The following is a 20767-nucleotide window of genomic DNA, read 5'->3' as shown; positions in this document are numbered from 1 at the left end:
TATGACATTTCAAAAATGGGTGATTTTCAACTTTGGGGGTCTCTGGGGCCTCACTGGGGTCAAGTCCAGACATGCTATAAACATATTTGGAGTCCCCTGTTTATGTGATATCTAAATTTGTCATTAAATTTTTCAACTCTCATTTGCATATTTAATGAGGCGAATCGGCATCATTTTAAATCATATAAATTATGTAACGATTTCGACCAAATTAACAAATTAACATTACCATGGAACTTAGCAAATGTGTGCAAAAGATTGAGGCTGTCGTGTCATCCGTTCTGGAGAAGAAGATGTTTTTAGGTTTTGAAGTAAATCCAATATGGCTGCCATACCACGTGACCTACGTCATCAAATGTTGCATAGTATAAACTTCAGGTGGAGAGTAATAATCCTGTTAAGTTTCGTTGAATTTCATCCGACAGTTTTCCCTCCAGATCCGCCACAAAATCGGTCAGTAGAACATACGCGAGATGTCATCTAATTTTAGACACGCCACGGTCGGTTTCGCAATATATATTTGCAATGTCGATGTATCACAGTCAATTACTTTAACGCTGACTCCAAGCACTCAATTGAGGAATAACTACGACATAATCGACATCTTATTAACCCCTGAGGTGCCGTTTCTGCAGCAATATTTATTCACAAAACAGAGAGACACTCCAGATGCAAAAAAAAAAAATCAACATACCTTTGGCACCGAGCCCCACTCCAACCTTCTCATCCATTTTGCTCAATTTCCCATCACGGACACCCTTCGCCGCCTTGGACAGAGTCTTTCCTGCGTTCATGGCACCTGAAGACTTCCCAGGAACACCTGAGGTTCCTCGTGCCTTATCTGGCTTTTGTACGCCAGCAGATCCCGTTTTGCCAAGCGTCCTGGAAGCTTTCCCTTTCGCGTCTTTCCTCGCATCTGGATTAGTCATGCACACATCGGCATCAGGAGGTAGAGGTGATGGGTCCAGTGGTGGAGAACAGAAGCTGGCTTGCACAGAAATACCACACTCTTCACCATCGCCCGGGATATCATGCATATTGCATCGTTCCCTTTCTTCAACACTTTTATCCCCTGCCTTCAGCTCCTCATCAGAATCCAGCAGAGCATCAGCTGTGACTGAGGAGCAGTCATCTGTGCAAGGGGGGATATCGGAATCACTACGGGACGGCACAGACTCACTGAGTGTGTCATCAGTCACCTTCACAGGCGCTGTCCCTAATCTTTCTTGCGATCGCAAACTATCGTCCGATAGGTCTTCAGGAGCAGGAAGCCCCTCTGTATTGTCATGCTGAAATGGGCATGCAGCTACAAGACATATGTCTGCATCATGGCTGGAATCTTCATCTTCATTGAGAATTGCTTCGTGACACTCGGCATCCCATCCTTCATTTGGAGAAGCCGGCACAACCATACTTTCCTGGATCACGAAGAAACCACTCGCCACTGCTGGTGGTGCTCCGGAAGAAGACCCTCCATCCACAGGACTGAAATCCACTTCTGTGGGACCATTGGAAGTGAACAGTGGCGTGGTAGATTGCGCAGAAGCATCCATAATAGCCGACGGCCGCGGGGAAACTTCAGGTGGAGATATGGACATGGGTCGAGGCTCACCAGCATCTCGAGCCAAACCCTCTGCATCAGTCATCTGCCCTGGCCCTTGTTCCATTGACACAGACAGAGAGTCATCTACCTCGGTGGAGTGAGGGGAACCAACTTCGGCGTGCAACGAGGGCGACACTTCGTCTCCAGTCGTCGGAGTTGCCGTCAGATGTTCCAAATAAGAACTTGTGCCAAGAGATGTCGTCGATGTTGATGCTGGTGCGAGAAGCCCAACCTCATCGATCGATGTGGCAGAATGGTCCGACAGTGATGCTGCAGACACAGACATTTTGCTTTCATCACGTGCTGAAGCGTGTTGGCTTGTGCCATGTGGGTGCTTCAGCGATGCCTCAAGAGGGCCTGGAAAGCATTGTTGCTCTTCATTCTCTGTTGACAGGAACACACCGGAAGCAATATCGCCATAGCCTTCCTGCTTTTCTTTGTACCTCGAAACATCGCATTTGTAAGTTGCCTCATTGCTGCGATTGGGTGACGTGGGAGAGTTGCTGCTTGGAGATGCTTCAATATTTAACTTCACAAGTTCAGCTGCCATTGCCTGAGGAAATAGCATCTTCACCGAAGGAACCATGCAACCTACATCTGTCGCTGTGCTAATGACAGCAGAGGGTACATTGCCCAAAGCATAACCGGCTACCTCCAGTATCGGAGACTGAACGTAGGGAGTGTTGCCAGCACTTGATGGCGTACTCGTCGGGGACTCCCTTTCCTCAGCCTCACCAATTGAGCGCAAGCCCACGTTTCCAAAAACGTAGCTTCCAGGAGTTCCCATATCAACATTGCTTAAACATTCTGTTGGCATTGTATCAAGAGCAATAGCAAAGTCACTAGGAGGAGGCTTCTCGAAAGGCGTGAAACGAGCAGCAGCTGGAGATGCGCCAAAATCTGAGTCGGCACAAAACTTGATTGGTCCTTGTGGAGCGAGTGATCCATCACCTCTGCCACAGCATCGTGCTGTTCCTTGCATGTAGTCCTCTGCCATTTCATCGTCGGAGTTTGTTGGCTCCGGTTCCGAGTAGCCTGGCATAATTTCATTGTGAATGAAAGACAGAGTAGCAGGTTCACCGTGACCACCGAAAGGGAAGATCGCTACCCCATCAGGCCCTCTACAACTTGCCTCACCTTTAGAATCATTCGTGGGTGTGCAAGTACTAGCTACGGTGTGCAAAAGGACACTCTGAGCAACATGGCTGCTGTACACACACTCGGTCTCAGTCGTAGATGTTACAACTTCTGGATGCTGTTTACAATCCTTTCCTTCCTCAAGTTCACCTCCATCATCCTTTGAGTGGAGCAACTTGTTCGAGCTTTGACTTTCGTCCTCAAATGGTGACGGCTCAAGGTTGTTTTCCACATCTGTGGTGGTGATTCCTTCATCTGGAGAAACGAGAGGCATTCCAAGATCAGTCGACTTCGAGATAACCACCATCTCCTCGTCTGCCTGTGGACTAGGAATGAGGACTCCAAATTTATCCTTGCAAGCAAAATTTCCAGAGACTTTTTCATCAACCAACTCGTGGAAATCTTTGGTTAGGTCTTCAGGAGATGTTAATGCAGATCCATCCTTTGACGGTGGAGGGGGCTCTTTTTCTAGCCCCCCACTGGATGAGACATCTTTTGGAATGTTCGACTTTTTATCCACCTTGCCTTTGACCATTTCCTTTCCTTTCGGGGGTTGTTTCTTTCCTTCAAGGGCCTGCTTTTTCACAGTGCCCAACTTGCTGCCCAAAACCTTTGTATCACCACCTGGTGCAGTGAACTTGGAGTCTGATGTTTTTCTTACCCTCAAGTCTTTTTGCACTTCCCTTTGAGCTTTGACTTCTTTGGCCACATCCCGCTTGTTTGATACCGGCGCTTCCGATTTCCCGGTCCTGGTCTCCTTAATACCAACACCAAAATCTTTTACAGTCTTTGTCACCTTTGTTCTGAAAACAGTAGTCCCATCAACTTTTTTCTCCATCCGTGATGCCTTCGCCAACTCGGTTCTGGAGTCACTCTTCACAAGGCCTGTTGCTCCCTCCCTTCTACTTCCTGCAGACGTTCCTTGCACCTTGGTCATGTGTTGTCTCTCCTTGGGAAGATGCACGTGTGCATTGCCTTCAGGGCTTTGTAAAAACTCCAAATGTTTCAGTTGCTCCAGGCCTTCCAGTAGTTTGTCTTGTGCCACATTGCCTGGGAAAAGGACACGGACCACTTTCTCTCCTGGACAGCACGGATGCCAAACCAACAGCACGGCAACAGAGTTCGATCTCGCATTGCCCTCGTGTCCTGTGGTCAAACCGGTCCTCGCCTTGCTACCCACACTCATCCCTTTCACAGTCGCACGCGCAGGGCACAACACGTAAAGCTCAAGGCGTCCAACACCTAGCTTTTGAAAGAGCACCAGAGGCTCTGCAGGTGAGCTTGGCGTGCGGAAAAGCGGCCACGGAGTAATACCAAGGCGGTTCAGCAAGTCCAGGACAAGACACATTTCATTTTCCTGTGGGAAATATTACAGAATCCAGGTTAGAAATCCAAGCTATTTCAATGCTCAGACAGGTTCATACAACTACTTTTATAGCAAGTGGAGTTCCACATTTCTGCTTGCAAATTTGATGATGCCGGTGCTCCCAGATTAACCAAAAGGTATGGATAAAATTAAAACGAATCAGACGCTCAAAAGTAAACATTGCATTTCATGTTTTGTCACATTTTGCCTCAAAATTTGGTAATTATTATTATTTTTTAAATCACAGAAGTATACATACAACTCATCAACCAAAACTAGAACGGCATTCAGTGGAGCGCATCACTCCGCCAGGCTGAACAGTTTACGTTTTCTATCTACAGATAAGCCGGATCTGGATCCAGACCTGAACCAGAATCGAATCGGTTCGTTCTCGTCACACACCCAACCTGTCCACCAAGTTTGATCAGAATCCGTGCTTTTTATAGTTTTCAGCCATTTCACACAATGGTGAAGAATCACTTAATTTGCAGTATCCAGATGCAGATCATCAGCAAAATTGAATAATTTCATCCTTGTCACACCCAAGGTGTCCACCAAATTTTCTGAATCTGTCCACAACTTTTTGATACACTTTGTTCACAGGCACAGACAGAGGGAGTCGGTAAAAATATAACCTCCGTCCACCTTCGGTGGCGGTCAATATGCAGCGTCAGTAACAAGACGGGCTCGGGCTCTATTACTTCAGTTCAGTCAGTGTGGCTGCAAACATGCAGAGGTAAACCTCACTCAAAATTGCACACCTTGAAGTTGGCTTCATGCTCGAGTGGTTTCTCAGGGGCATTGAAGAAAACAACACCCAGTTCCGGAGAGACACTATTTCGTAGCCAGTCACTGGATCCGTTGATGTTCACTGCAGTTTCTCCATCAACCTCAGTCCCCTCCTGAGCTTCAGCCTCGGCTAACTTGCGGCGCAACAAGGCCACAATACCAGGCAGGGTGTCACAACCTGCATGCGGTATTAACACAGCATCAAGCCGATCCAGGTGGCGAGCCAACTTCCAGAAAGCTGCACGCCGTTCTGCTCCACCACCTGCAAGCAGCGTGAAGCCACTAATCGCAAAGAGAGCGGAGTCCCCACATCCACCAGGAAATACGTAGCAACAAGGCCGGGACAGTTTCAGGAACCCCCCACTTGCTGGGGGTTCCAGGACATCAAATGGAGAAGGCACAAAGGCAGACTCGGCAAGGTATTCCGCCATCTCACTTGCACCCTCCATCTCGTCGTGTTGAGTGTCTGGGTTAAGCCGCACCTCAAGCAGGTTGGAGCACGGCTTGGTGGCAAACAGGGGGACCCAGGGTTGTCCAGCAGAACAGCACAACGTAAGCACAGCACGCTCCTTAGGATCCACACCACCTAATGCTGATAGCACCTACAATAAGCAGCACAAAAATAGGACAATGTTACATCTTCAGGGGAATATATATTTTACACTATATTAAAAAAAAAAAAAATTTAAACACAGGTAAGAAAATAATTTATGCAACAGACCATGTCAGAGTATGGATAAGCAACGATCAAGTCTTCACCAATCATTATATATATATATATATATATATATATATATATATATATATATATATATATATATATATATATATATATATATATATATATATATATATATATATATATATATGTACAATGTACATGGAAGATAACATGCCCAGTCCAGGAAAAAAAAAAAAGTTTTTGGCTGAGTGACGAGCCACACATGCACCGCTTCTTTCACTTGTTGGGCACTGGAAAAGTGGTGGCCTCTGAGCGTCTGAGTGGATCAACCAGGTGAAAGTCTGAAAGGGCCAGGTCAGGACTGTACGGAGGATTCTCCAACAACTCAAAGTTCAATTACCGGAGGGTTTCCACAGTATGGGCAGCAGTGTGTGAACGGGCATTGTCATGCAACAATGAACATCTTGATGGTACACCTCGGCGTTTCCGTCAAATAGCTGGTTTCAACTGGTCATGGAGCATTTCACAATGATGGACACTGCTTACCGTTGTGCCCCCTTCTTGATCGTGTTCCAAAATTGAGCCTTGTAAATCCCAGAAAAGTGTTAACACTTTTATGTCCGATGGTTTACTTTTGAACTTCTTTTTGACTGGTGATGTCTGATGTTTCCACTCCAGACTGTGGCGTTTACTCTCTGGCTCGTAATGGTAAATTTACGTCTCGTCTCCAGTGACAATGGGTCTCAAAAAAAAAAAAAAACCTTCCCTTTATGACAAAAGCGGTTCAAAAGGCTTTGGCAGATTGTCGCACCGTTGCGCTTGTGCCCTTCTGGAACCCATCATGCAGAAACTTTATGAAAGCCAAGTCGGTTGTTGTTGATTTCATGTCTGGAACCACAACTGATGTTCAGATGTTGTGCCACTTCATCAATAGTCGACCGTCGGTTATCCAGAATCGTGGCGCGGACTCATTCAATGTTTTCTTCTGTTGTGGACGTGGATGGGCATCCAGATTGTTCATCATCAGCAACAATTCTGCGATTGTTTTTGAACACGGTAATCCAATCATACACTCCGCTGTGGGAAAGCACTGTTTCCATATTGTGCTGAAAGTCTGCGATAGATTTCTGCTCCTGGTACATCTTCAGCCCACAAACGTCGCATCACTGCACGCTGCTCTCCTTTGGTGCAAACGGACAGCGGAACGATCATGTTAACTCCCTTACGACGACGACTACCGACTGCTCAAGGATGAAACCGCTTCACAATGGCACCGACAGTTAGTGTCCATACCTGCAAGTACAATGTGGTCAACGCCACACAGTTTTTAATAAATCATCACGGATACCTTTTGACTTGCGCATGCACACGATCCATTGTTGGGTTATAAAGATAACGCACAGCCAACCAACAAACAAGTCCAAGTCGGCAACCTCGCAATTTTGATACAAATACAAACAGAAAAAAAAAAAAAAAAAGAGTCCTCCTCAGGTGATGTTTCTCTTGTTTTCACAAGCCTTCTCGAGCCAAGAGGTCCAGCGGTACACACGCGCCCAATTTTCTTTTCAGACACAGATTCGTAACTCGCTCCCCGTCGCGTGCGCGAGCACGAGCACATCTTTTGGTCGTCAGAATGAGGCAATGTCAAATCATCATTGGATTCCTGTTTTACTGAAAAGATGTTGCATACCTGCGGCTGTGAGCAGGCAGTGAAGAGACAATAAGGACCGAACGTTCCTTGTTGCAACAGCAAAGCACCACTCTCCTCGTCACTTTGGCCGAGCAACAGCAGCAGCTTGTGTCGGGCTGTGCTGCTTAACAGCCGGGTGACCTGCTCACAGACAAGTAGCAATCATCCACAGCCTGACACCGATGACAGATCAATGGGTACAATATTCTCCCATCAGCAAGACCCAAACTCTCGAACGCCTTCAACAGGGCAAAGGCTATTAATCATGACCGGCTTTGTAGCATGCAGGATTCCTCTTCAAACCACTGTAATCAACACCTGTGGCCAGTTGTGAGATTTGGCACCAGATCCGACAAACGAACAGGTTGAAAAATCCCAAGACAGGTTTTTTTTTGTTTTTTTTTAACACAATGTTTAAAATCCAGCTTGGCCGATGATAACCGCGACTTGGCTGCTCAACAGTCGACACCGACGCGGACACCAATTTGGCTCAAAACGATAAGCAAATGAAACTCTGGAACACAGCAAGACTTGCAGAATATGGCCACCCACTACACCCAGCAAAAACAGCCGCACAACACTGCAGGCCAAATGAGAATACAATCGTTACTTTGTTCTCAAATTGCATAAATTTGAGTGCAAGATGTTTTTATCCAATCACAATCAAGTTTGTTTTGAGTTGAAAAGGCTATTTAAAAATAAATAAATACATTTTTTTTTAAAGGGGGGGGGGTGGAATTTTGCAAACAAACAAATAAATAAAATATAAATTATAAGATAGTAAAAAAAAAAAACTGAGGTTATTTATTTATTATCACTCCAGTAGGTAATACATCGCGATGGTTCCGAGCACGACGGGAACGTCGTGCACCTCTCGGGCAAGTCAAGAGGACGTACACACCGGATTCGAGTTGGTATCTGTTCGTCGGCCGACTCTGTTTAGCAATTCAGTTAAACTGTGCACATGTGATAAACATGCATTGTGAATGAGAGTTCATACAAGTTTGTTATTTTCACCCTTCCCATCCTCCACGTCTCTCAACACGCGCACTCTCACTCACTTCCACATCCGTTATGTGCCTCATGAGGAGTGCAAGGCTTCAACGGAGCGGTGGACCCTCTCAAATGAATAAAGGCAAGTTTTGAAGTTGTTGGAGTATTCCTCTCCCCCATCCCTCCTTTTTATTTTCCTGGACCTCCTGATCCGTTCTGAGTTCCAACACGTTATACAAAAAAAAAAAACAATTAATCCTGATGCCCGGAGTGTAAATCTCGTAGACGCTGGTGGGCATAATCAATCACTCCAGGGAAAGGATCGTCTCATCATTACTTGTGATATCAATTTATTTTGCCTTCATCCCACCCTTCCCAGGCCTTGCGTCGTCATCGGTGGATATGTGGCAGTGACCAAGGACATTTGCTTTCTTATAAACCATAATATAGTTGTGGGCCAGGGTTTGGTGACAAGAACGACCACGAGGTGGGGGAGGTTACCTTGTCTCCCCGGAATCGTAGGCCGTTGCTCTCGGATAATTCCGTGAGCCGGCGGGTCGCTGACCCGACCGTGAAACTCCAATATCTCGACCGCGTGACGTTGGGTCTTTTTGTCTGGAACCAATTTACCTAAGTAACCACGCGGTCTCGGCTACCGGGGATCCACGCCCTCGGCAAGTCTTGCTCGAACGGGGTCACTTTACAGACTGCAGTAGAGTTCCAACTACAAACTCCGGTTCGGGTGCGGTCAAGCGGAGCTGCCAAAGCTGTGCCGGCTTGGATGAGCAGATTAACGGGAACAAAGACCCGGCTAAAACTCAGATCCAAACCATTCTGGACCAATGAAAGAAAGGACGGAAACGAACTGGGAACATTTCTAATAATGGTTTATTTACAATAAGAAGGACACGGAGCAAGACTTATCGTGGAATATACAACAAAGAATTCACAATGATCAGAAATAAACACTGAAGCAGTTCTACTTAAGAGACAGCGCCACACACAGACACACATCAAACCCAGGTGTTTTATTAGGACCCCCCACAGCCAGGGAGAGACGAGCTGGGGTCACGGTTCGGCGGGGTACCTGCACGTTGGAGGGATGGGGTGCTCCGTGGTGCGGCACCTGCCAATGGCCGTGCAGCCCGGCCCAGTCACACGCGTGGGGCTCGTGTCCGCGGAGGAACTTGAGAGTAGTCGTCGGAGTCCCAGGGCGGGGGGCAGTACGCAGGGTCATGGACAGGACCCAGCAAAACTTCCACGAATGCCCCGTCTCCAATAAACCTCCGACGAACGCCCTCAAATGCTCCACGCAGAGCTGAACTCTCACTCCAGCTCAGAACACACGACACACACCAACCACTCACTCCTCCAAAGAATTCCCCTCAAGACTGAGGATGGTGTCTCTTTATGGACCTCCACGAACGGGGCGGGGGCTCGGTGGAACAGACATCACCGTCTGCCCCGATTGGACAGGGCCTCCACGGATCCACCCTTTCTGGGCGGGGTCTTGGCCTTGTTGGGGGAAAAACCAGCCCCCCCAACCCCCCCCAAACGCGTGTTTGCACTTGTCGAGCAAGAGTTACAACGTTGAAAAGGAACGTTTGTGGAAGCGGCAAGGAACGGCTGCAAGGTCTTGCCTCGGCAAGTCAGGGTGCGAGTAGACAGCGGGTGGGTAGTGGATCATGATGGGGGTTGGGATGGTTGTTGGATGTAAAGATTTAATAACCTACATAAAAACATCACATCACAACACACACCTTTGATTCTCCCACTAGACAAAAGGAAGGGACCTGTCTTCTCATGTACTTAAAGGAATAACTGACTTTTGGGACATCTGTATGTTTGAATGCATATGGTTTTCAGATCCATAACAAAATAAATGCAGATTTGATGCACTTCCTCTGTTGAGTCTTCAGATTTGTGCTTCATGTCCTTTATCAAACATGGTTTTGTACTTGTCACCTTTTTGTAATAAAATTGTTCGATAGCCATTTGGAACAAAGATCTCATTTTGACGAAAACAGTATATAACTAGAAGGGCACTCGGTAGAGCGCATACCTCCACCACGCAACACCTGATACACGAGAACATATTTGGCCCAATACAATTTTTAAATATCATTATATACAGTATTGTATCATTTTTGGTCCGATCTCTCAAAGGTGAAGAATCACTTTAAAAATTAAAGAATTCTCATATCCAGATCTGGATTTGGATCTTCACAAAAATCTAATCAATTCATCCTTACAACACACCCAGCCTGTCCACCAAGTTTCGTTTGAATCCGTTCACCACTTTTTGAGATATTGTGCTATACATCATTTTTGGCCCTCACTCTCAATGGTGAAGAATCACCAGAAAAAAATTATAGTAGTCCGATTTGGATCAGGATCTTCACCAAAATCTAATCAGTTCGTCCTTGTCACACACACAACCTGTCCACAAAATTTCATCCGAATCCTTCAACAAATTTTTGAGATATCCTGCACACAAACAAGAAAAAGAAGCTGTGCAGAGCACGATACTTGCAGAATCCACCGCCCCTCTCCAAAGGTTGCCATGGATACATATTGTCCATTTCATTAAAATTAAAATTCACAATCTTAACCAAAGTTCAAGTCAATAGGAATGAAAAGTGATCATTTTTCAGATTGAAATTGATCATCTTAGAATAAAGGTTGACCTTGAGCTGACCTTTTGACCTCAAAAAGTGTGGTTCCAAATTCAGCGATGTACTACGCAATTGCTGCTCATTTTCCAGGTTAATCAGAAGAAAATTGACGATTAGAAGTTTGACCTTAAAAATAGTTGGTTTCCTAATTCAATGACACAATTACGCAAATTTTGTTCACATTTCAAGTCAATCGGATGAAAAATGACGATTTCGGAAATGTGACCTCAGGATGACTTTTGACCTCAAAAAATCAATAGGCTTCTCGGTTGAGACGACCTCTCCAACTTTTTAAAGTTTCATGATGATCGGTTTATAATTGTAACCTGTAGGATACAGACAAAGAGACAAACACAGAATAACAACAACAACAACAACAACTAAAAAAAAGAAGACTGACCAATATACTTGAAAAAATATTCGATTTTGCAAGACACTGAGGGTAGAAAACAACCTCCTTCACCTTTGGCAGCAGAAAAAAAAAAAATATATATATATATATATACATCCTCACAATAAACGTTTAAGAATTGACCAGTACTTGCAAAATCGGTCGCTGCAAATTTGACCTTCGACCTCAAAAACGATGGGCTTCCAGCTTTTGATTGGTCAGAACAATTGGGTGAAATTACAGGGAATTTGTTTGCAGCTGAAATTGCCAAGGAATACAACCCCATCGGACCAAAGATTAATGAAAATTGGATACAAATTAAAATAAGTCTATTCGACACCTTCGCCGTTCCGACCTCAATGTGCAATTTTTAACCACGAGAGCCCAATGGCCGAAAAAAAAAAAAGAGCTCCAAGGAAAGGCCCAAGAACGATTCCGGCATCGTACCACATCATGAAGCAGCCAGAATAGCCTAAAACAGCAGCAGCAACAACAACAAAGGCAACTATCAGACATCTCTTTGGGGTGCTTGCACAACCCCCCCCCCAACCAACACAAGACGGGGGGGGGTGGGGGGTGTTTCCCACCCCTCCCTGCTGCCTGGATTCGTCAGGACAGAGAAGTCGCGTCCCGATGGTCTGGCCCACTCCTCATCTTCACACGAACCCCTCACACAAAGACTCGTATCACCACACATGACAACAACAACAACAATGTTTTTTCTTTCCTCTTTGGGGAGTGACTTCCCTTCGTCAGTCTTCCCCCTTTCTCTCCATTCCAACCGGAGACAAAGACGAACGAGGCCCACCACAACACTCGCATCATTATCTCCAGGGCCAGAGGAGGTTTTGCCAGATGCCCAAGATACCCAAGATGCGGCGAATGGTTCCATCTGGCCTGTACCGCTCTCAGTAAGCTATCAGATTACACACATATGGACCTGCAGCAGCAGCTCTTGGCTAAATCCAAGCTCAGACACAAATAACACCACACCGACACAAGTCCCAAATGCATAACTTCCACCACGTACATCACCACCACCACCACCACCACCTGCAAACACAAAAATATATGTATTAACAAAAAATAAATAAATAAATTAAAAAACCCGCACACACTCACAATCTCTGGGTCGCTCCAGGGCGATCGATCGGCTATCTCCGTGCCACGTGACCTCACGTGCAACCAAGACACCTCACCGACACTGCACAGTGCAATGAGAGTACAACAGTCCCGACCCCCACAAGGAAAGTTTTGTTACCTCTGGTTACAACAAAATATTGATACCAAGGTGTGTTACACAACTCTCTCGCGTTCAAAACAGGACGTTCCTTCCAGCACTGGCAGCTTGCCTGCATCGACATGCAACCAACTCGAGCATTAAATCATATCGTCACCGACACAGGTTAAAATTGTGCAGAGGATGCTTCCTTTTTCCCTCGCCGGCACCAAATTTACTAAGGCCTGAATAAATACCCGCACTCATCAGATCATCGCCTTCACTCGACTCAAAAAGTATCCATTTCGACGCAACCACAGATCATCGACGTCAAGCCCGTTGCGAGCAGAGCAGTAGCTTACCAACACCAAGCAGTTAAAGAAAATCAATCAGGAATCTGCTGACAATACAAAGGGAGCTCGTAAGCGAGCCTCGTTAAGATGGATAATGCAAAGAACCATATATCGTTGATCAATCAAAATGATTGCCAGTTTGTGTAACTCCTCTTGAAGTTTTGCCATCATGTGGTGCAAAATTGCCAGCTCTGTTCTTTAAAAGGGAAAGCCTAATTTGTAGCACTTGGCACACACACAACAAATCGTGGCAGTCACCATATTCTGCACATAAACAGACACGAGCACTTGTGGGCACCAACACTCGAGAGCTCGCTCAAAGCACGAGCCGAACCATTTGAGCTCGACCAAGTACAGGCCTTGCTGAACACACTTTGTCAAGTTACACCTCGTTTCACTTCACAGGTGGTAACTTTCGTTCCCAGCAACTACAATGTTGGCACACCACAAAAAAAATAAATAAATATGTTGAATTTTAAACAAATTACACTTCTCAAGATCCACAAACAATCCGATAGCATCAAGAACCAAAGCACCACGATGAGGAAATCCGAAGCAGCGTTGCTCACGCAACGTGTTGCAATATTGTCGGTGAAACATTTCTGCCTATCTTGCATCAAAAGTGGGAGTTTCTACTGCAGGAAACAGAAGAGCGAGGAAGGCAGCGTGCATTATTACAAATTATTTATACGATAAAATTATCAATATTTGTGCTGCAATGAAACAATGACAAGCCGGTAGGCGACATGGGTGGTCGCCAGACTAAGGCGAATTTCAAATATGTAGATAAGAGAACACATCAGATGGCATTTTTGCGGTCGTTGTTCCATATAGGAACATGATGAGCAACTGTCCATTTATCATACGTGTTCGATTCCCTAACCCTACGTTAGGGAATCCCAACGCAAACGTTGGGGTGAAAGCATATAGTAATACAATTGCATACTAGTCATAGTTTTTTGATGGATCAGGCTGAAAATTTGACAAAGAGGTTGATTATAGTGCACATAAAAGCACGGAAGCAGATTTTTGATTTTCAAAAAAAAATTTCAGATTTTTTTCAAAAATTTCAAAGTCCCGTAGCAAGACAACGGTGGCATCCATAGCAACGGTGCTCAAAAGCATATAACTAGATCCTGGTATGAACCTACCAGTCAAGTTTCATCAAAATCAGTTGACTCCTCTGACCTCCAGAGCTGTCCATTACAAACAAACAAACAGAAAACCTGAGAATAAGGGTAGGGTAGTCTAGCGACCACCCAACAAGTCCTCAGAGGACACAGCCCCCAACCACCTTAAAAATGGGACGTGCACATTTTACATTTAAATATATATCGAATGTGACGAGCACTCCCCCGATCCCCATTGGAGACAGTCTGACATTAGCATGAACTGAGTGGCAGACGGACGGTTGCTCTGTGCGGATTTACCGTGCGAGACAATCTGCGGCAATGCTCACCATAACAGTCAGCAGGTGCATCTGATATAATAAACAACGAATGTGGTCACCATTGGTCAAATATTTATCAGCATGCTGTCCTGAAATGAAACGATGAGGGCAAATAAGCTCGAAATCCAGATTGGTGGTTCTGCTTGATGTTTAACTGATGACCATATAACCTTTGTCTGTCAAACACAGTCACCAGGCCGAGGCCTCTGTGTTGGAGGTGACACTTTGGTGTAGGACTGTCGTGTGTGGGGCCCGGGGGGGGGGGGGACAGGTGTCCAACACATTAATTGAGTTGAGAGCTGGTCTGCCCACTTTGGCTTTTCCTGTTTCAGTGTCCAGAGTACAAGATTGTGAGCAGGTTTGTTTTTGCAACAGTAGCAGCAGCAGTGCCCAGATGTGAGATGTCCTCAAAGTTTAACATACAGAGTTGGTATAGAACGATGGAGCTCTTTTTCCGATGTTCAGACCATCGCACATTGAAAGCGGAAAGAAGTGGAGTACAACATCCATCAAATCCCTTCTCCATCTCAAAATTGCCTCTTGACAGACTCCCAAACCAAACCATGTAATACGAGGAGATTTTCGTATTTTGTCCGTCAGTCAATGTAATGTATGTACAAGCTCCTCTCTGGGCCCCCAAAAAAAACTATTGGTTAAACGAGAGCACCAGAAAATTATTTCTTAAAGGAAATAGAAGTAAAAACAGACCCTTCTGTAAAGCAGGACAGACAACTTCAGGTGTGTCAAGGAAAGACTTTGCACGACGGAGGATGCCCAGTTGGTGGCTGGCTTTGGAGGCCATTTTGAAATGTGGTTTGCCCAAGAAAGATCATGGCTGATATTGAGCCCCAGGAGTTTGTGCGAATGAACTTCAAGACGACCGTTAAGAAAGTCGATAGGAGGGTTTGCCAGACGTTCAGAAAAACAAGAAATCAGGTTTTCACATCAGGTGAATGTATCTCGGCACAAGTTTCCCAATACATACTCAAAAATCACCTTCACAAGTTCATCAGGGGGTCCAGTAAGCCGAAATAAAGTACGATCAGCATCTTGCCGAAATAAAGTCAATGAATGTCGTTCGTGCAGGAAGGGTGTGGGCACAGATTCCTTCTATTAGCCTCCGCAGTACAATAATGCAATTTCGCCGCAACATCCATTTTGGTTTGGCCTCAGGTGTTCATCAGGAACAGGTCGGATCGAGTTTAAGAGTCAATGGTAGATCGTGACAACTGTTGAGATTAAGCCAACACGACGATAGCTGCTGCAAAGACGGATCTCCTGATGAAACACTTTCCTTCATTATGCTCCTGAATCTTGAACTGACCCATCCTGATGGCAAGGTCTTCAAAAAAAAACTTTTGACTTCCTCCTGCTACAATCAGTGGGCTGCCAAGAAGATTCTGAAAATGAGAACTAGTTCTTGATCCTTTCCACATTGGTACTTCCTTCAATACAACCTCTTTCGGAAGTCTTTCTTCCGCTCACGTAGTTTACGAGGAACCAACTCGTTTCATGGGTGGTTTGTGTGTGTGTGCGCTACCTCCACTTCAATTTTCTTGCCGACGTCGTCCTCCAAAGCATCACTGCACCCTCTAAAGGCCTTCGCCTGTTCCTATTTGAGGCGGTTGCTTTCCTTTGTATCATGTTAAGCTTCACAATATCCTTTGGCATTTTGCTGCTGTCGTATTTTCAGATATAACTATTCTTAGCTCTTTATCTTTGGTACAAGTTTCATTGCGGCTTGTTGGTTAGCTCAGATAAAACAGCCGATTCGGACAGTTTCTTCTGCATCTTCGAGAAGCCACTGAAGCTGGTTATAGATTCCCCGAGCACATTCCTTCTGCAATTCCACATTTGTTCAAAGAGCCCTCAAACCGCCCCCCTCCCAAATAGAGGCCATTCCACTACTATTCTGTCTTTACAGGTCTATTTTAATAAATAAATAAAAACTTTCTACACATCATTCTCTTTCCCTCTCTCTTTTAAAGTACTTTGTGACATCTTGTGAAACACAATAAAACTTACTTAATTACAACAAAAGAATGAAGGCAGTAAGCCCAGTCCTGGGAGGTTAGCACCACAGGTCATCAAGTGTGACCTTCTGGGTCCGACGAGGGGCAGATGGCAGAGGGCATGAGGTGCAAGGGTGAAATAAAGGCGATCAGTACAACAGCTGTTTGCATCGTCACATGGTTACACAAACCAAAAGATTCACATCTATACGAGGGGGAAGGCGGGGGGGACAGGCTGACCTCTGTGGAAGCGCTATGCTGCGAAGGGTTTAACAGGACCACAGTCTCCAAAACGTCACTGCGATGCTGCAGGATCTTTTGACCTGCAAAGAAAACACAGCAGGCTTTACTTTGGAACATCTGCATCAGAGCACTGAAAATTTACAAGATGTATTTTAAAATTAAAAAAAATTAAATAAATAAAAAAACACGCACGCACGCACCTTGATATCTAACTACTGAATCAAACAGTGCAATACGTCCATCAATGTGAAGTATGTAAATAAACACGATACGTTAAACGAGAGCACCAGAAAAATGTTTAAGGTTAATGGCAGTAAAAACAGACCCTTAAATCAATGAAGATCCAGATTTTTTTTTTTTTTTTAAATGCATGGTGTAGGTTCATGGAAGAGCTTGGACGCAGAACAGATCGGGACACAACATAAAGGGAACAGGAGAAAGGGGGGGTGTGGAAATGCCAACAGTAGGGTGGAGGGAGAAAGTAGTCTGACACAGATAACGATGAGGGGTATGGGAAAACGCAAAGGGCGGACAATATGGATACAAAAGTAAAATTGTGTTTAAACAGTTTGTGATTTTGTCAAGGTCTGAGGAGAGGGGAGAGGCTGCTGCCTGTCCATCTGTCAGAAGGATGAGAGATGTCCCGGCAGAGATTGGAGTCATCAGCAAAGAGATAGAGGATGCGAGAGAGCGAGAGAGCGAGAGATAATTGATGAAGATTAGGAATAATGTGGGACCTCGAACACTGCCTTGGGGTACGTACTCCAGCCTTGACCGGGAGAGGAGATGAAAGGGTTCCGTTGAGAGCCACACGTTGTCCATGAGAAGGGAGGAAGTCAGTAATCCAAGAGTGGAGTTGGCCTAGGATTCCATAGGTAGGACACCAGACGGTAACAAAAGCCTGAGATATGCCCAGAAAGACTGCCCTGATCTAATGTCTGATATTGAGGGCCTCCACCATTGTTGGGAGAGGAGAAGCAGCATGTCCAAGGTGGCGTGACCGGGTCTGAATCCAAATTGATGATGTTGGAGAAAAGGAATTACTTTTACGTCTCCTGTGATGATGGATTCCATGATCTTGCTGATTATAATTGGAAGTACAGAAAGCCAACGTGATCAGTTTTTTTTTTTCACCTTTATTTAATGCTGCGATGTCAGCCAACATCATAGAACGACTATTACAAATAAACTCCAAACTGGACGCTGTGCAGAAACACTGGGAAGAACCACCCCCAACCACCCCCCTTCCTTCTCTACCCACAACTCCTGTAAAAGGAAAAAAAGACATTCACAATGAACAAAACTTACAAAGAATGAAACTCTCCTCTCAAAAAAAGGGGCAACAAAAGCAGTTCTTCAAAATCAAAATGACGGACGGAGAGTACCGAGTGTTCTTTGTTCTCTCAACCCAACGAAGACAAAGCAAACACCAGACAATCGAGGATTCAAAAACAGCAGTCTCGGAAAGGGTGGAACGCTCATCGTGCAGCTATACAAATCACCAGCATAGTTAATGCTCATCATTAAACAGATGTATACAAGAAATAAAAAAAAACAAATTAAGGAGGGAAAACAAACAAGTTCACAGAAACAGCAACATCAAAAACTGCCGACATTGCCTCGACAGAAAATAGACTCAGGATGCAGCCGTTCGAGAGAGCCAAGCTGCCATCCACAAAAGATACAGGTCATCCCCCTCCCATTTAAGTCTTAAAGCGACAGAACCGGAATAAAAGACTTAACCCTTCCCCAGAAAGAGCAAAATAACTAATTTGAAAAAAAGAAAAAGCTCAGCTGGATCCCAAAGCCAAAGCAGAGCAACCATACTCAGTTTACGCAGGCCACAGGTTAGTGCTCTTCCCCTTCCTGTTGTGTGTCCAGCCCGTTACGAGCAGCTGCTGGAGGTTAAAATAGTTTGGAAAGCAATTTTTTTTTTTTTAAACTTAATTTGACACAAGGTTATTTTTGTAAATTTATCACAAGCAGGACAAGGCCATAAGGAGACTGTATATTGCACCAATCACAAGAACACGAGCCAAATCGATACAATTGCACGACATTAAAGCATTAATAATAAATATTGCGTGTGTGCGTGTGCGGATATGAATGCTAAATAAGCCGACCCACCAAGTTCAGGAGAAAATGACACGTTAAAGATCACGAGTTACAGACGAAAGCCCAATCACTGAGGATCCCAGCGTCACCGACACAAGACAGGCTTCCACTTTACCACCACACGCTGTCATATGGAGAGACCACAGAGAAACGTGTGAAAATAAATAAATAAAACTGAGGTTACAAGTATCCTACCAAGTCAAAATGAACACCCGGGCCCCCGATTGAACCATTTCTACAATATACTGCATTATCTACGATGGGTGACCAGTTAGTTTGTGGCCCCAACAAGGAAAACACTATACAATCATTTATATTTATCAACACAATCTCCCTTCCGAGCAATGCACTTCAACCGTTGGTTTTATCACTTGGCTCTGCCCATTCTGCAGAAATCCTCGTCACGCCCCTCCAGGAAGTCCTCCGCAGCGGCAATCAGAGCATCGTCATTCTCACATTTGTTCCCCCGCATAGCTTCTTTCAGGAGAGGGAGCAAATGGAAGTCGGATGGGGCTAGATCTGGTGAGTCGGGAGGGTGTGGCAGAAGCTCATACCCACAGTGAGCAGCGAGAGCCACCAGACATTGGGCTGTGTGTAGAGAGGCATGGTCCTGGAGAAGCAGCACACCTCGGGTCAGTTTCCCTCTTTTGCTCGATTGCATCACGCAACCGGTGCAGTGTTCTTGATAACAGCATTTCCCTGTTATAACAAGTCCACCATCATCACAACCACAATTGCAAAAACGGTGGCCATGACGCTTCCAATTGATGAGGTCCTCTCGAACTTCAGGGGGGGGGGGGAAGGGACCGCTTCCACTGCATGCTCTTTTGCTTGGTCTCAGGATCCAAGCGGTGAACCCACGTCTCATCCTGTGCGGAAATCCGCTGGAGGAAGTCGTCTGGATCAGCATGAAAATGGTCCAACAGTTCATGGGGAAATGTCCAGATGACCTCTTCCAGCATTCGGGGAACCCACCGTGCCGACACCTTTGCCACGTCCAATTTGTCTTAATATGTCGATTTAACTGAACCAAAAAGGACACCCAATATCTCAGTTACATACCAGATTGCTTACTACTCCAATCTTCCATCACTGCCTCAAGCACCTGGTCCACAGTTTCTGGCATTGCCACCTCAACAGGACGACCTGACATGTGTTCATATTTGTTGCTCGTTCTGCCAAGTTTGAACTCAGCTACCCACTTTACCGTGGAATTGAAGGAGCATCCGCTGTCACTACCATATGCATTTGCTCGTGAGACAAGCCTTTCTTGTGCAGGTATCACAGGTCAGAGCTCCAATTTCTCCATTTTCACTGAATTTAGAAGGGCTTCCTACTTCGAGTCCCACTCTGGCATCATACAGTTTCAACCAGTGAAGGCATCGAATCATTGATCATCCCGATCCAAATTGTCACATAAATTTTTGCATCTCTTGCGAATGACTTGGCAGAGGTCAGCTGTTCTACATGCTCCGATGCACGATGTGACGTTCATGCCAGGACTTGGTGGTGCCGAGGGAAGAACATGCAGCCCATCTGTTCGTTCTGGACTTACGGCACCATCTTCCTGCAGAGAGTACGTATGCAAACACGACTGCAGACATAGATCACGGCATTACTCCTGCTCTTCCGATGTCACGAGATCACCAAAACCACAGAAAAAAAAAATGGCTACAAAGACCTCAAAATGGCAAAGCAATGTTGACCTTGATGCGGAACGGCAATAATGTGAAAATTATGGTTTTGTAAGAAAAAGTTTATGAGGAGGTCCAAGGTAGTCTATAATTCCAAAAAAAATACTTGTGGAGATGCAGTTGAGGAGCATGTGACCACAAAACTATCCTTCATTTAAACTCGCTCTTCCGCAGGTGTCCGTTTCCCAGAAAGAAAAAAAGAAAAAAAGAAAAAAAAAAAAAAACATTTCATCAAGTCGTAAAAATTGGGCAGACAAATCACACCAAACTTGGCTACAACAGCAACAAGAGCATACACGAAATACCGTAAACAGAATATGTCAACAACGAGCAGTTATCAGCCAAAGGTGACAAA

General features: G+C 45.2%; 1 protein-coding gene across 4 annotated transcripts in view; it reads right to left on the bottom strand.

Annotated features, from left to right (window-relative positions):
* MAP1S (microtubule associated protein 1S) overlaps positions 1 to 20767 on the bottom strand; it is a 48643-nt gene that overhangs the window by 17730 nt on the left and 10146 nt on the right. For 2 of the 4 annotated variants that reach the window (XM_085849651.1, XM_085849653.1), the window contains exons 3-6: positions 16601 to 16683; positions 7268 to 7408; positions 4868 to 5497; positions 695 to 4097 (exon numbers count right to left, since the gene is read on the bottom strand). In XM_085849651.1, the coding sequence (XP_085705777.1) occupies positions 695 to 4097; positions 4868 to 5497; positions 7268 to 7408; positions 16601 to 16683 (4257 nt within the window). Of the gene's footprint in view, positions 1 to 694; positions 4098 to 4867; positions 5498 to 7267; positions 7409 to 12448; positions 12582 to 16600; positions 16684 to 20767 lie in introns of those variants that run through there. The other 2 variants (XM_085849654.1, XM_085849652.1) reach the window with 2 other exon arrangements.

Source organism: Eptatretus burgeri, chromosome 12, assembly GCF_056783735.1.
Source record: "Eptatretus burgeri isolate ZD-2024b chromosome 12, Ebu_testis_v1, whole genome shotgun sequence".
Lineage (NCBI taxonomy): Eukaryota > Metazoa > Chordata > Myxini > Myxiniformes > Myxinidae > Eptatretus > Eptatretus burgeri.
The sequence above is the reverse complement of the archived record's forward strand: the minus strand, read 5'-3'. Positions and strand labels throughout refer to the sequence as shown.